The following is a 13,308-nucleotide window of genomic DNA, read 5'->3' on the forward strand; positions in this document are numbered from 1 at the left end:
TTACAGATGAAGAAACTGAGGTTATCCTAAGCCTAAATCATAGCTTGCTCAAGCAATCTGAGACCTAGAGATTGAAGGCAATGCTTCAAAATTTCTTTGCCTTTGCCTCATACAGTATATTTCATAAGGAGGCTGCTAGAAGGCATAATGGCTAGAACGTTGGGTCTGGAGTCAGGAAGACCTGAATTCAATTTGTCTTCAGACATTTAACAGCTGTGTGACCCTGAGTGAATTCCCTCAGTTTCCTCATCTGTAAAAAGTGGATAGGAATATACTTAGCTTCCAGGGATGTTGTGATGATCAAATGAGGTAATAGTTGTAAAGTGCTTAGCACAGTCCCTGGCACATAGTAAGAGCTATATGTTAGTTATTGTTATTTATTATCATTAATTATTGCACAAAGACATAGTTGAGGTTACTACCAATGACTTTCTAGTATTACAAGTTACCACATAGGAAGGGTACCCTAAACTTTCTACTCTAGTCATCTCAGAGTCACCATTTCGGGCTGGAAATAGGCTTCTGAGCCAACACTGTGATGCCAGTGACATAGCTGTGGGCTTCTCTGAAGAAATCATTCTATTAAACTTTTGACAATGCAAGGATTGAGATCCTTGGCAGAACCACTGTAGAAATCAATTCCTTTTTGTTCTTTCAAGTCTAACATCAACATTTTAGGGGTATTTGGGCTTGTGATTTAATCAATCAACATTTTAGGGGTATTTGGGCTTGTGATTTAATCAATGTGGGAGACTCTCAGTGTAGAAAAAGTCCTCCATTGGAAGAGCACATGCTGATTGGCCACCCTAACTACAATTTATAGTCTCAATGGATTCCTAAGGCACTGGGAGATTAAATGGCTTCCCTGTGCTCACACAGAGAATACGTGTAAATTTGGTGTTATATCTTTCTGACTACAAGGCCAACCTTCTACCCATTATGCCATAGTTCCTCTCCTATATAGAATGGCAACACATGCATTTAAAATGCTTAGATTAATTTTTTCATAAATAAAAGATTTATTAAGCACTCACTATGTTTCAGGCACTGTGCTAAGCCCTGGGAATACAAATACAAGGAAAAATGTAAAGCAGTCCCTGCTCTCAAGGAGTTTATGTTCCAATGGGGGAAGACAATTCATAAAAGGGAGATGAAAAGCTGTGAGAGATGTTAGGAGGGGCAAGGGTTACATACCTGGGATGAGATTCAGAAGAAATCTGGGGAGTCACATGCTGAACCAGATTTGGAATAAGTGTGGCTGGCATGGGTGATTCCTCAAAAGGAGAGCTGAAGTCTGTTTATTTTTAGTTTGGAAATTATAAGCTATATGGGTATGTAGTAAAGTTTTACAGTAACATTTTAGGAGGTAATATTATTTAGGGGAAAAATTACTGTAATGTGCCTGTTTTTCCCAGTGCAAAGTCTTTGGTGCAGTGAATAGGAGATAGGTGGATTTCTTAGTTTATGAATGATGTTATTTTGCTCTGTGAATTTATATTTTTTCGAAGGAATAACCAACCTTATGGGCTTTGACCCTGGCAGAAGTTGTCAATTTCACCTTCCTATGGGAAATAGATATAACATATCTGGTTGTGTGTCTTAACACAAAATATTTTCTTCTTGGCCTTTTTGGAGAATGTTTTAGTAGATCCACATATTATAACATACAGTTATCTATCTGTCTCCTAGGATGTAATCACCTATTCTGTAAAGGATCTCCTGCTCTTTGATATTAAAAACTTGTTCTCTTTGTACCTTACAAACAACTAGGAAAGTTCTCTCCCTCCCCCTCCTCTATTTTTCTTCATCCCCCCCTATACATCCCTCTCTCTCACACATACACTTTTCCTCCCACCTCAAGATATATACACGCAGATAGTAACTCAATTTAAATCCAATGGAAATGAATGGCCTTGTCCTCTTTGGTCCACATGCACCACCTGGTGGTGATGTGGTGCATTTCAAACGCAAGAGAGCTTATTGGGAGGGGAGCATGTTAACTTAGGGAAGGGAATTTTAATTCATCAACATATTGACTCAGAGTGACAATTATAGTACCTTGAAGGAGAAGGCTAATGAAATATTTGTGTATCTCAATATATAACTTGGCCCAGGAAGTCAAAGGAGGAAATGACTCATGCTAGGAAGTAGAATTTATTTTTCTGTCAATCACATGTTTATAACCCTTGCATTTTTACATGCTACCATTAATGTACTGTGCTACTTTTTTTTATAGGTGGATGACTTCATATGAGTATCTAATCTGTACAACATATTATTATTTTCCAAGAAGAATTTTTAAAGCCAGCTATGTTTTCTCTTGCCTGTACTAAAATGAATTATGTCATACAGTTATCAAATTTTGGAGCTGGAAGAGACCTTTGGGAGATAATCTAATCCAATTCCCTTATTTTACAGTTGAGAAAACTGAATCCCAGAAAGGCTGTCTTTCCCAAGCTCATAAAGTCAGTCAGAGATAGACTTGGGACTATATATCCCAAGTCTTCTCACATCCAGTTCATCCATTCCAAATGTAAAAATTAATCTATCAGAATTGCCTCATATAAAATGACTAATAGCCTTCACATGAGAATAATACATGCTTATGTCATATGTAAAGCAAATGATATAGCCCTTCTAAATGAGCTAATATAACCCAATAATTTAAGTCTGACAGCCCAGGGGCAGAAGTACAACATGTACATATGAAACTGTGGGAAGATCAGCTAACAAATAAAACAACCCCTATATGTATGAGAAAAAGAACATTTTTAGCCTGAGAACATAAAACACATGTTGAATTGCTGTAAAGAGAGATCCTCTTTGTTTTTCCTTTTTCTCTGCCTCATCCTTTTCATAAGAATTGGAGCAATTTGTTTCTAGAAAGTAAGTACCAACTTTTGAGATTTCAGTATAAACTATGTTCATAGCTCCCTCTGATGACCGTTGGACACCACACAAGACTCCTTTTATTCTTGCTGGTGCATTCAACTAACAGCTCACTGGTTAAGTTTTAATTGCTTCCAATGAGGTCAGCAAAGGTATTTATCGAAAAGCACTGAATAACAGCCTCTACACACACACACACACACACACACACACACACACGAGCACGCACACACACACACGCGCGCACGCACACACAGAGAAAATCCTCTTGCGTGTTGATTTATGGAAACAATTATGATTCTGCTGGAGTCTCTCAGCTGAGAAATAGTTTTTAGCTACAGTAGAGAGTCTCATGTTGCAAAAGGCAGACAACAGAAATGGAATACTTATATATCCAGCTGTTATCAAGAGAAACAAGTAAGTTATTGTTATTTGTCCTTTAAAATAATGTTTAAGGTTTTCTAATAGTTAATGTCTTTTTCTCTTTTTGTTCAGAGTTAGAGGGGAGAAGTAGAGTTAACAGATTTTCTAGGCATGCTGTTAAGATCTATAGCAATTACCCTCCATATAGCTTATGTAAAGATAAGGTTGAAGCTCTCCAGAGCTGTCCTGACATTTAAACCAGACAAATGTGGGCAGTTCTGTAGAAAATAATTGGTTAACCACAAAAGTGAAAGCATGAAATAAAGAAATGTAGAAGCATTTGTACTTAGCTCAGAATAAGTTGAGAAGTTTATTTAAAGGATAGCCTTAAATGTAAATGCTATTAGAAAATAGCAAATGGAAATGCATAGTATTAACAAGGGATGTATCTATGTGTGTATATGCATACTAACATAAGATGTATAGACAGTCAATTTAAGAGATTGACGTCCTCTTTGGAAATACCGTTTGTGTGATTCAATCTTTATAAGTTAAACCATACCAACTAATAAACAAAATCGTCTACTGAGATTTATATATGCAACTTTTCACTCCTTCCTCCCCTTCCTTTTTTACTGCTTTCAATACAAACAGGGTATTCAAGTAGCAAAGCAGGTCCAGACAACTGAGCTTATTACAACCTGTTTTTTGAAGGATATCTCAACTGAAAGGTACTAAAGGAGCCATCCTCCTGATATCAGTGACTAAAAGGATAAGGATCCTCATTTGGAAAGAACCACCAATCTTAATTAAGTAGATCCACCATTCACTGCCAAGGTAGAAGGAGGTCAATGACCTAAGAGCAACGGTCCAACTTGAGATTGAATTTTCATTATGGTATTCCTGAACACCCAGGGCACTGCACTATAATGCACAAATGGATACTGACATGGATCCTGCCAACTCTGCTCTACACATCATGCTTTCACATTATCTGTCTAGTGGGCACCATAGCTTTCGCTTGCAATGACATGACTCCGGAGCAAATGGCTACAAATGTGAACTGCTCCAGCCCTGAGAGACATACTAGAAGCTATGATTACATGGAAGGAGGGGATGTAAGAGTGAGAAGACTTTTCTGTCGAACACAGTGGTATCTGAGGATTGATAAACGAGGAAAAGTAAAAGGGACACAAGACAAACAAACTAATTATAGTAAGTATGCCTCTTTTTTTTTAAACCTATTGTTTATAAGCCTTGAAAATATGGGAAGAGGTAAATTTTCAGTAACTCAGATGAATCCTCAATTTTCTTTTTTTTCCTTCTCCCACATTAATCTGAACAAGCTTTTCTCAATGATTTAATACCAGGGTGTTTGGATTGTGTCAATGTAAATATCTCCTTGGTGCAGTTTAGATCTACTGGTGTAATCATCCTAGCTGGTAAACTGAGCCAACTTCAAAACATAAAACTACATGTCTTATTCTCAAAGTGCTCGTGAAAGTCAAACAAAATGTAAGTGGAACCATTCACACAGAAATGATTTAATATTTTCTAGTTTACTTAATAGAAGTCTAGTATAGTATGAAGTGCTCATTAAATGATGACTGAAAAAAACTTACTATTATTTCAGTTTTTAAACAATTTATTTTATGATTCTGAGTACTTAGGCTATAGTCTCAACAGCAACAGTTTACAGTTATGTAATAAAAAAAAATCTGTTTTTTTTTCATCAATTCATATTGTTATCGATATGTATTAGGTTGCTGTCTATTGGCCAAAAACCACACAGGCTGATTCTTCTCTACATTTTGTTCATTTGAGGTTTCCTTTGCATGAGTTCTATTTCATTCTATGCATATATGAATGCAAAACATTTCAAGAAAAAGATACCTCAAGTTGAAGAGGTGTTAATGCTTATGATTGAAAGGTCTTCCATCCCCTACCCCATTTTCCATTTAAAGAGTCAAATTACAAAATCTTTTTTCTATTTTGAAATTCTATTGCTGATTATATTAATTCACTTAATGATAGAAAAGATCTTACTTTTTCATAAGAGTGAAAGTACTACTTCCCTCAAATAATATATAAAATGCTTTGGGAGAAAAACAATTAGGGGATAAAATTACTAAGAAAAACTAGATTTTATTTGTTTGCAGCATTAAAAAACAGATGCTGCAATCGTATTTCATCTTGGCACTGTGTGTACTAAGTTCCACTGAAAATGATCACATCAAAATAATGATAAAATATGCTTTTTATTATGCTATTCCACCAAATAAAGTACAGTTATGTAATGTTTTATATTTACTATAGGGTCACTTTAATGGTTTCTCTGTTGTCATTCAGGATTTAATCATCATCTCCTCTGATTTCACTAATTGTATTATTTTAGTCCCTGAAGAAGCCCCTAGTGGTAATAAATCTTGATTAATTCAAAATTCATTCTGGGAATTTTTTTTTTTGTGGATTTCCACTCATGAGAAAAACCAGAGAATCTACTGCAATTATCTAGAGGCTACTGAAATGTCATTTAAATGTCATTTAACTAAGTACAGGGTGGGAGAGAGCACACTGGCTTTTGGGAAACCTGGGTTATACTTCCATTTCTGTCATTAACTAGCTTGTGCAATACTTACTTTCTGGGATTCAGTTTCCATATTTGTAAAATGAGACTTTTTTTTTACTAGTTTATCCTGAAGGCTCCTTTCAGATCTTAAATTCTATTAAAAATCTATCTATATGTGCATGCATGGATATATCTAACTCCACATAGGGGTATGTGTATGCCTACACCTCGCCTCATTTGACAAACTTTTCATTTTACAACTGAGATAACTGAGTATTCACTCACACATAATATCTTAACATATATAAATTGTGCTGGTTTATACTCAGGCCATTACATACACGTGAATTCTGATATTGTTAAAATTTGCACCCAAATTTGTTTATCTACACATGTATGTACATTTTTAAAAAAAATACCTATTAAATACTTATCACGCACATTGACTGAAAAATTGAACGTGAATATAATGAGAAGTGGACAAGATGGCAAGTGTTCTAATTTTTTCTCCCTTATTAGCTATCTATGTGATCTTAGACAAATTAGGTAGTTTCTCTGGGTCTCAGTTTCCTCATTTGTTAACTGAAGGGGTTAGATTAGATGATATCTAAGATCTCTTCCAGAGTTTAAGATCTTTGATGACAAGTTAAGCTGTCAAAACTAATTTAATGTGACACTGAGAGGGATTTAATTGATGTGGAAGGGACCTTAAGGGTCATGTAATAAGTACCCCCATGTTCTCTACTTCATTATGATTCTGAATAACATTAAAATATTTTTATTGGTAAATAAGAAGAATGGAGAAGAGATGGGAAAAGGAAGTATAAAGTTCAGTGTAAAATGAATAGTGTGCATTTTTCAAAAATGGCACTTTGCTAATCTAGTTGCATTATCCATCATTCAATTCAGAATGCAATTGTATTGTATTTGGAACAAACTGAAAGTTTGGATCCACTCGGATTTTCTTAAAACTCTAAGCCCAAATGTATCATACCTGAGACAAACTCTGTGATTTGGACCCAACACAGTTTTGATGAACTTTGAATACTCAAAAAATTAATACCAGTTTGTTAGACCATTTTTCCTTTAAAATGTTATTTTTATAGTATAAAAAAAGAAAGACAAATCTATTTTAGCCTAAATTAGAATGAGACCTTTATTGTGAAATGGCATAATATACCTTAGATAAATTTTGATATTAAGATTTATCTTGATCTTATAAGCTATTTCTTATGTAGAGAGTGAAAACCTTTCTTCAGAAGGTAAACCTTCCAGAAAAGGGTACAGATCATGTCAGAAACTTCTGGCAAAATCCTTGCTTTCAGCTTTCATCAATTTTTTTTTAAAACAATTATCATAACCTAAGAAATACTGTCATTTTCACACCTTAGGCTTCTTTCTTTAGTAATAATAATAGCTAGAATTTGTATAGGACTTTAAAGCTTGCAAACACTTCAGAAATATTATCTCTTAAGTTCACACCTTGGGAGGTAGGTGCTATTACTTCCATTTTGCAGATGAGGAAACTGAGGTAAACAGAGGTTAAGTGACTTTCCTAGGGTCACACTATCTGAAGCTAGATTTGAACTCAGGGCGCCTTGATTCCAGGTCCAGTGCTTTATCTACAGTACTATGGAGGTGCCCCACAGTATCTTGGAATGTAGTCTCTGGGCTTCCCTATAATCACAAGAAGTTAAAATACATTGCTGCTACAGGAAATTGGTGTTGGGTAGAAAGAAGCATTCTACTTGAATTAGAAGAGATAGAAAATGATTGTTAGGAAATTCTGGGCTTAGATAAGGATCTTGACAACCATTAGCTACCACGTGAGAGATGGAAGGATTTACTTGCATCTTTACTGTTTTCTGAACACAAAAGGTACAGATTGATAGCTTTGAAGTTGGAGTACCTTTCCTTTATGCAATGACTAGATACAAAATGGGGAACATATCTTCAAACTGCTTTGCTGTCAGAACACTCTAAAGAAATACAGAAAATGTGGAGATAACAATTTAATGACGATTACTATCCACATCTGTTGTTCCCCTTTTATCAACAGGAGGTTGAAAGGAAACTAGGAAGTCAAGCAAGTTGAAAAACAGAGTTAATAGCAGTGTCAATCAGACAATCAATAAGCATTTATTAAGCACCTACTATGTGCCAGGCACTGTGTTAAGTGCATGGGATAGAAAGAAAGGTAAAAACAGTTCCTGCCCTTGAGGAACTTCCAGTCTATTGGGGCAGACAACATACAAACAATTAAATACAAATAAGATGTGCAGGATAAATTGGAGATAATCAACAGAGGGAATGGACCAGAATAGTGTCAAATATTAGTGTTAGTGACTTTATCTGTAACCTCTAAAATGGACTAATGTACTAATGAGTTCAGATACCTTCTTCCTTGAACATCATTATACATTCTATCAACCTGCCTATCTGAGGTAGTTAAATTTCTCATGAAATTCTGGTTGCCAACAAAATTACCAACTTAGTGAAACAGAATTATTACTCTCTCAGTTATTAAAAGAGTCTTCTCTCTACCACCATCATATACCTGAACTGAAAGGGCAGATGATGCTGATGGGTGTGACTAGGGTTTTGATTAAGTGATTACTTTACTAGTCGAGGCGACATAGAAGCTAATGCATAGAAATCAGGTTTATGAGGGATTGGGAAACTAAGGATTGGTGCTAGTACACTCCAGTATAGGAGAATTATTATTACAGGAAGTCAGGATCATGACTAGGATATCCCCAGAAGAGGTTTTGGGATTGATACTGTCTGTCATATTCATGTATTTGTGTGTGTGTGTGTGTGTTCAGGGGAAATGGAGTAGGGTCTGGACTTGTATTATCACTAGTGTGGAGAAGCCCTCCAGATTTTGCCTCTTCTGATGCAGATCCACAACTATCCTGCAATTTCCAGGGTTAGAGAGCTGCCTGGGAGCAGTTAATAGTTATGTGATTTGCCCAAGATTACACAGCCAGTATGTATCAAAGGTGAACCCAAGTCTTCCTGACATCAAAGCCAGTGTGTTTCAGATTTTATAAAGAATTGAAACTGAGCTGCCTTGGGTTGTTCATGTCCTTTTTAGAAGGCAGAAGCAAATGGCAAACCACTCTACTGTCTCTGGCCAAGAAAACCCCAAAATTTGGTCACGAAGAATTGAACGTGGCTGAAACAATGATGAACAACAACAACAACATGGGACAGTGGAAAGAGTGTTGGATTTGAGGTTGGAGGAGCTGGGTTTTATCCCCATCCCTGCTGCTTCCCACCAGAGAGACTTTGAGCTAGTCACTCAATCTGCTTGGGCTTCAACAATCATCTGCAAAATGAGGGGCTTGTTCTAGATTGTAGATGGTTTCTGAGGTCCCTAATAGCTCTATACTTAGGATCCCATGATGTGACTTCAGATTCTTCCCTACCTGTGGCTGTATTGGGTTTTAAGTAGAGATCAACTTCTTAAATATTTTATTTAAATTCAGAATCTTGGACGCAGAATAGATAAGTGAGGGAGAGGGTACCATGCAAGTGAAAAGAAATTAAAAAAAAATAGAATTACAACCAGAACATATTATTTATTTATTTGAACATAGGACTTCCTAAGGGCTGAGGAGAAGGTGGTCAGCCTGCCACTGCCAGGCAGGAAAGATGCTAGAGAGGCAGTCTCAGGGAAGTAGATGCAGAAAAAGGGTTGCCTCTTACTTATATCATGGGCTAGGAAGTCCCTCATCACATCCTCTCTGGCTACTCCAGTCTTAATTGTTATGCTGGCTATAGAAAAATAGAACATTAACTATGTGAAATGGAGTAATAAGAGCAAAATGGGTCTTTAAAACTCCTGCCCCAAACTAAAGAACCTGAAGCAGGATAAATATTAATAGCCATAGCAAAGAACCTGTTTACAGCTGGTCTTCTGTTGCTCGTGTCTGAGATCTTTTCCTGGGAGATAGGGCTGAGGGAGGGGTAGAGGGAACTACAAGCAGGGCTAGCCACCAGCAGCCAGAGGAGATCACTCTGCACCTGACAGAAATAACACTGCTATTTCAGTAGGGGAATTGAGGTGCCAAGTGAAAGCCAGCAGAAGCAACACATTGGGAAGCTCACAGCAGCTTTGAGAGACAAATGAGACGGACAGTCCAGATGATTCCAGATCATTTTCTTGCTTTCAGCATCCAATTACAAGGGAGTCTGCTCCTCCTCCCCAATGGTCAATATTGCTGGCTCCTTTAAAATAGCAGAAATGTTCAATTGCCACACACCACAGCTCTGAGAGGAAGTATCCCTCACTTAGTAATAATTGAGCACCATCATTTCTGTAGTGAGAGAAGGGATGGGCCTTCTGAGGAGCAGCCAGCAATTTGGCAATAGTCTTGGACAGTTCCACTGTGATGGGATGTGGCCTAACAACTGGACGGGGGTGGGGTGTGGAACACAATGGTGTTGTTGGATAGGACTTGGCAGGGAGAACCCGAGGAACTCAATTAGTCAACAATTCTTTGGGTAGGATCCTGCTCAAGAGTAACCTCTGCTAGAGACCAGTAAATATCATTTTCAATTCTTATACATGAAAGTTGTAAGCCTTCTTACTTTCCAACCTATTCCTAGCAAGTGATTTACTGTGAAAGGAAAGAAAAGTTATAACAGATTTTTTTGAAAAGGCAAAAGTAATAATAATAATTTTTAAAGGGAGGCCACTAGGACATACCTTTTGAATCTGAGTCACTGGAATTGATTCAGAAGGTAGATGATTCTAACCTGGTGGTCCTCTGTAGCCACTCTTGCTAAGGTAGTTACTTAGTAGTCAGCCAGTCAACAAAGCATTTATTAAATGGTTCCTATGTGCCTGGCAATGTGCTAAGAACAAGGGATATAAAAAAAAAGTATAAACACAGTCTTTTGTCTCAAAGAGCATATTCTAAGGAAGGAGACAACATATAAATATCCCTCTTGAATGTGAGGAAATATGGGAGGGGGAAGTAGCTCAAACTCGACATTGCAATGTCCCCAAAGTCGGTCAAATAGAAAGACATCATGACCTGTGGTGGATCTGGGAGAGTTTCTAGTTTTCCAATATCATTTTACTATTTTTCATTTTACAGACTTCCTGTATCCTATTTCCCCCATATTTTCTTTTTCTTTTTTGTCTCCATTAGCTTATCCACCTCTATCTTTGCGGATCTTTGCCTGAGCTGTCCAGGCCCCATTAACCTAGAAAGTCAGTTCCTTCTCATGCTTTCTATATTATTCATGGGGAAGGTAGTGATAATTGAAAGAACTGTGAATCTTAACCATGAAGACTGAGATCCCTGGTGCCCTGACTCACCTATGAACCTCTGTTCTTCCCTGAGGTTCACGGGCAGCAATCTAAGGGGAAGAAATTCCTGCTCAGATGACAACAGAAAGGATGGGAACCATTAGTCTAGAAGAGGGGCTCTTAAGCAGGAGTCCTTGTATAGATTCCAGAGTATCCATAAATTTTAATGGGGGAAAAATTACATTTTTATTTTTACTAACATCTAGCTGAAATTGAACATTTCCTTCAATTATAGATGTAGGTAACAAACTGCAGTAGTATCAAGCTTCACCAAACTGCCAAAAGCATCCACAATGCACAAAAAAATTAAGACAGTCCCGAGGATAATGAAAAGAGCATTAAATTAGAGACACAGTTTGTATACAAGGTTGGAATGATGCAGAAAAATGACCATAATGTCCATCACTTTTTTGTTTCGTTTTGTTGCAAAGGCTGGTTCCTAATTCTTTTAGCTCTATGCTAGCAAAGCAATTTCAATGAATTAGGTAAAAAGTACCCCTAGTACAGTACTGGGGGGGTGGGTTTGGATTCCCAAGATTTTTTTCAGGAGAGCTCCCCAAACCCACTTTCTTGTTTCCCAAAGTGGAAAAACAATGGGCAGGAAGAAAAGGCAGGACCTTTGATTACGCGAGCTATTTGTTTCCAACACAGTCCGCAGCTCTAGCTAAATCAAGGGTCCTTCCCTGCAAACTTCTATTTCCCCTGTGGTATATTCAATTTTCCTATAAACCAGTGATATTGGAAAATAAGCATCTTCTATATTTCATAAGGACTTGGAAGCTATGTAAACTAGCCACCACAAATATCTTTTATTATTTAACTCTGTTTTGACCCAGATCTCAGTTTCATAATTCATGAAATGAGGGGGTTGGATTATATGATCTCTAAGGTTTCTTGAAACTCTAAATCCTATGATCCTATTGGCTTTGGAGATTTCTTTCAAGGCATGCCAATTCAGTAGTAAAGCAAGTCTCATCTTGATTTTCTTACTGTGTGAGAGCAGATGTTGTAGAAACATTCAGTTCAATTCAAACATTTATGAAACTCCTACTATGTGCAATAAACTGTGCTTGGTGTTGTGGATATAAAATTTAAAACAAGTTTCTGCCCTCAAAGCACTTACCTTCTGCTTGTTGGGATACGACCCATAAACAGATAAGTACATTAACAAGGAGAGTAATGAGGGCAAAAGAAATCTAAGCAAAATGCTGGGGGAATAATTTGAGGAGGGAGAGATTGATCACTTTCTTCTGGGGGTAGGGAGGATCAAGAGAAGTTCAGTGGAGGAGATGGCATGTGAGATGACTCGTGGTGATGGAAGACAAGGATTCTGAAAGGGATAATTAAGGAAGGAATACATTGGGTCCCTAATGTGTTAAAAGTGGGGTTCCTTTTTTTGGGGGGGAAACTGATCGTTGTTAGTATTCTTTCAATAATGTGTAGATCCACATCAATCATATAAGGAGTGAGGAGAGATGAAAACCAATTCAACACTGATGCCTTGGTATATCATTACCATGTTTAGTCAGTGGTACCATCTTCATAAAGGCCATGGTTGAAAAATGATGAGTAGGAGCTAGTTGTAGCCAAAGTATAGTGATTCTTCTGTATTCAGGTTAGTTTCTCTGTGGAGAAATCAATGTAATCACTTTAAAGGGAAGAGTCTAGGGTACTTTGAAACCTTTTAAAATCAAAGGAATTTAATTGTGTATGAGGGAGGGGTGAGGAAGAGAGAGGGAAGAAGAACGAGAGAAGAGGGGAGAGAAGGAGGAGAAGGAGGAAAGGAGAGGAGAGAGAAAAAGACAAGACACAATAAGAGACAGAGATAGTGAGAGACAGAGGAAGATATAGAGAGTCAGAGACAGAAAGAGAAACAGAAGACGTAGAAAGTCATAGAAACAGAGGTGTAGACCAAACAACAAATAGATTTTTGAATTTATAATGATCATGCCTTTATATAGCAAGTACTGAAAGGGCTTAAATATGTTGGAATCTCACAGAACATCAGTACTAGGACCTTTCTTCAGGAAAAGGGAAAGGGGTAAATAGATTTTAAAATCTATAGTGACCATAGCTTTATATAATAAGTAGTGTCAAGGTCAAAAGATAATGGAATATCACAAAACATCAGTACCAGAACCTATTCTTGCTAGGCATAAGGAAA

At 37.1% G+C, this 13,308-nt stretch overlaps 1 protein-coding gene across 3 annotated transcripts in view; it reads left to right on the forward strand.

The window, feature by feature from the left end:
* Positions 1-3,084: 3,084 nt before the first annotated feature.
* The window catches only part of FGF7 (fibroblast growth factor 7), an 89,690-nt gene continuing 79,466 nt past the window's right edge, over positions 3,085-13,308 (forward strand). The window contains exons 1-2 of one of the 3 annotated variants that reach the window (XM_027840859.1): positions 3,085-3,306; positions 3,907-4,467. In XM_027840859.1, coding sequence (XP_027696660.1) covers positions 4,182-4,467 — 286 coding nt within the window. In that variant the 5' untranslated portion in view covers positions 3,085-3,306; positions 3,907-4,181. The remainder of the gene's footprint in view (positions 3,307-3,906; positions 4,468-13,308) is intronic. The other 2 variants (XM_027840860.1, XM_027840858.1) reach the window with 2 other exon arrangements.

This window comes from Vombatus ursinus, unplaced genomic scaffold (assembly GCF_900497805.2).
Source record: "Vombatus ursinus unplaced genomic scaffold, bare-nosed wombat genome assembly UNPS02014848.1, whole genome shotgun sequence".
In the NCBI taxonomy this organism is placed as follows: Eukaryota; Metazoa; Chordata; class Mammalia; order Diprotodontia; family Vombatidae; genus Vombatus; species Vombatus ursinus.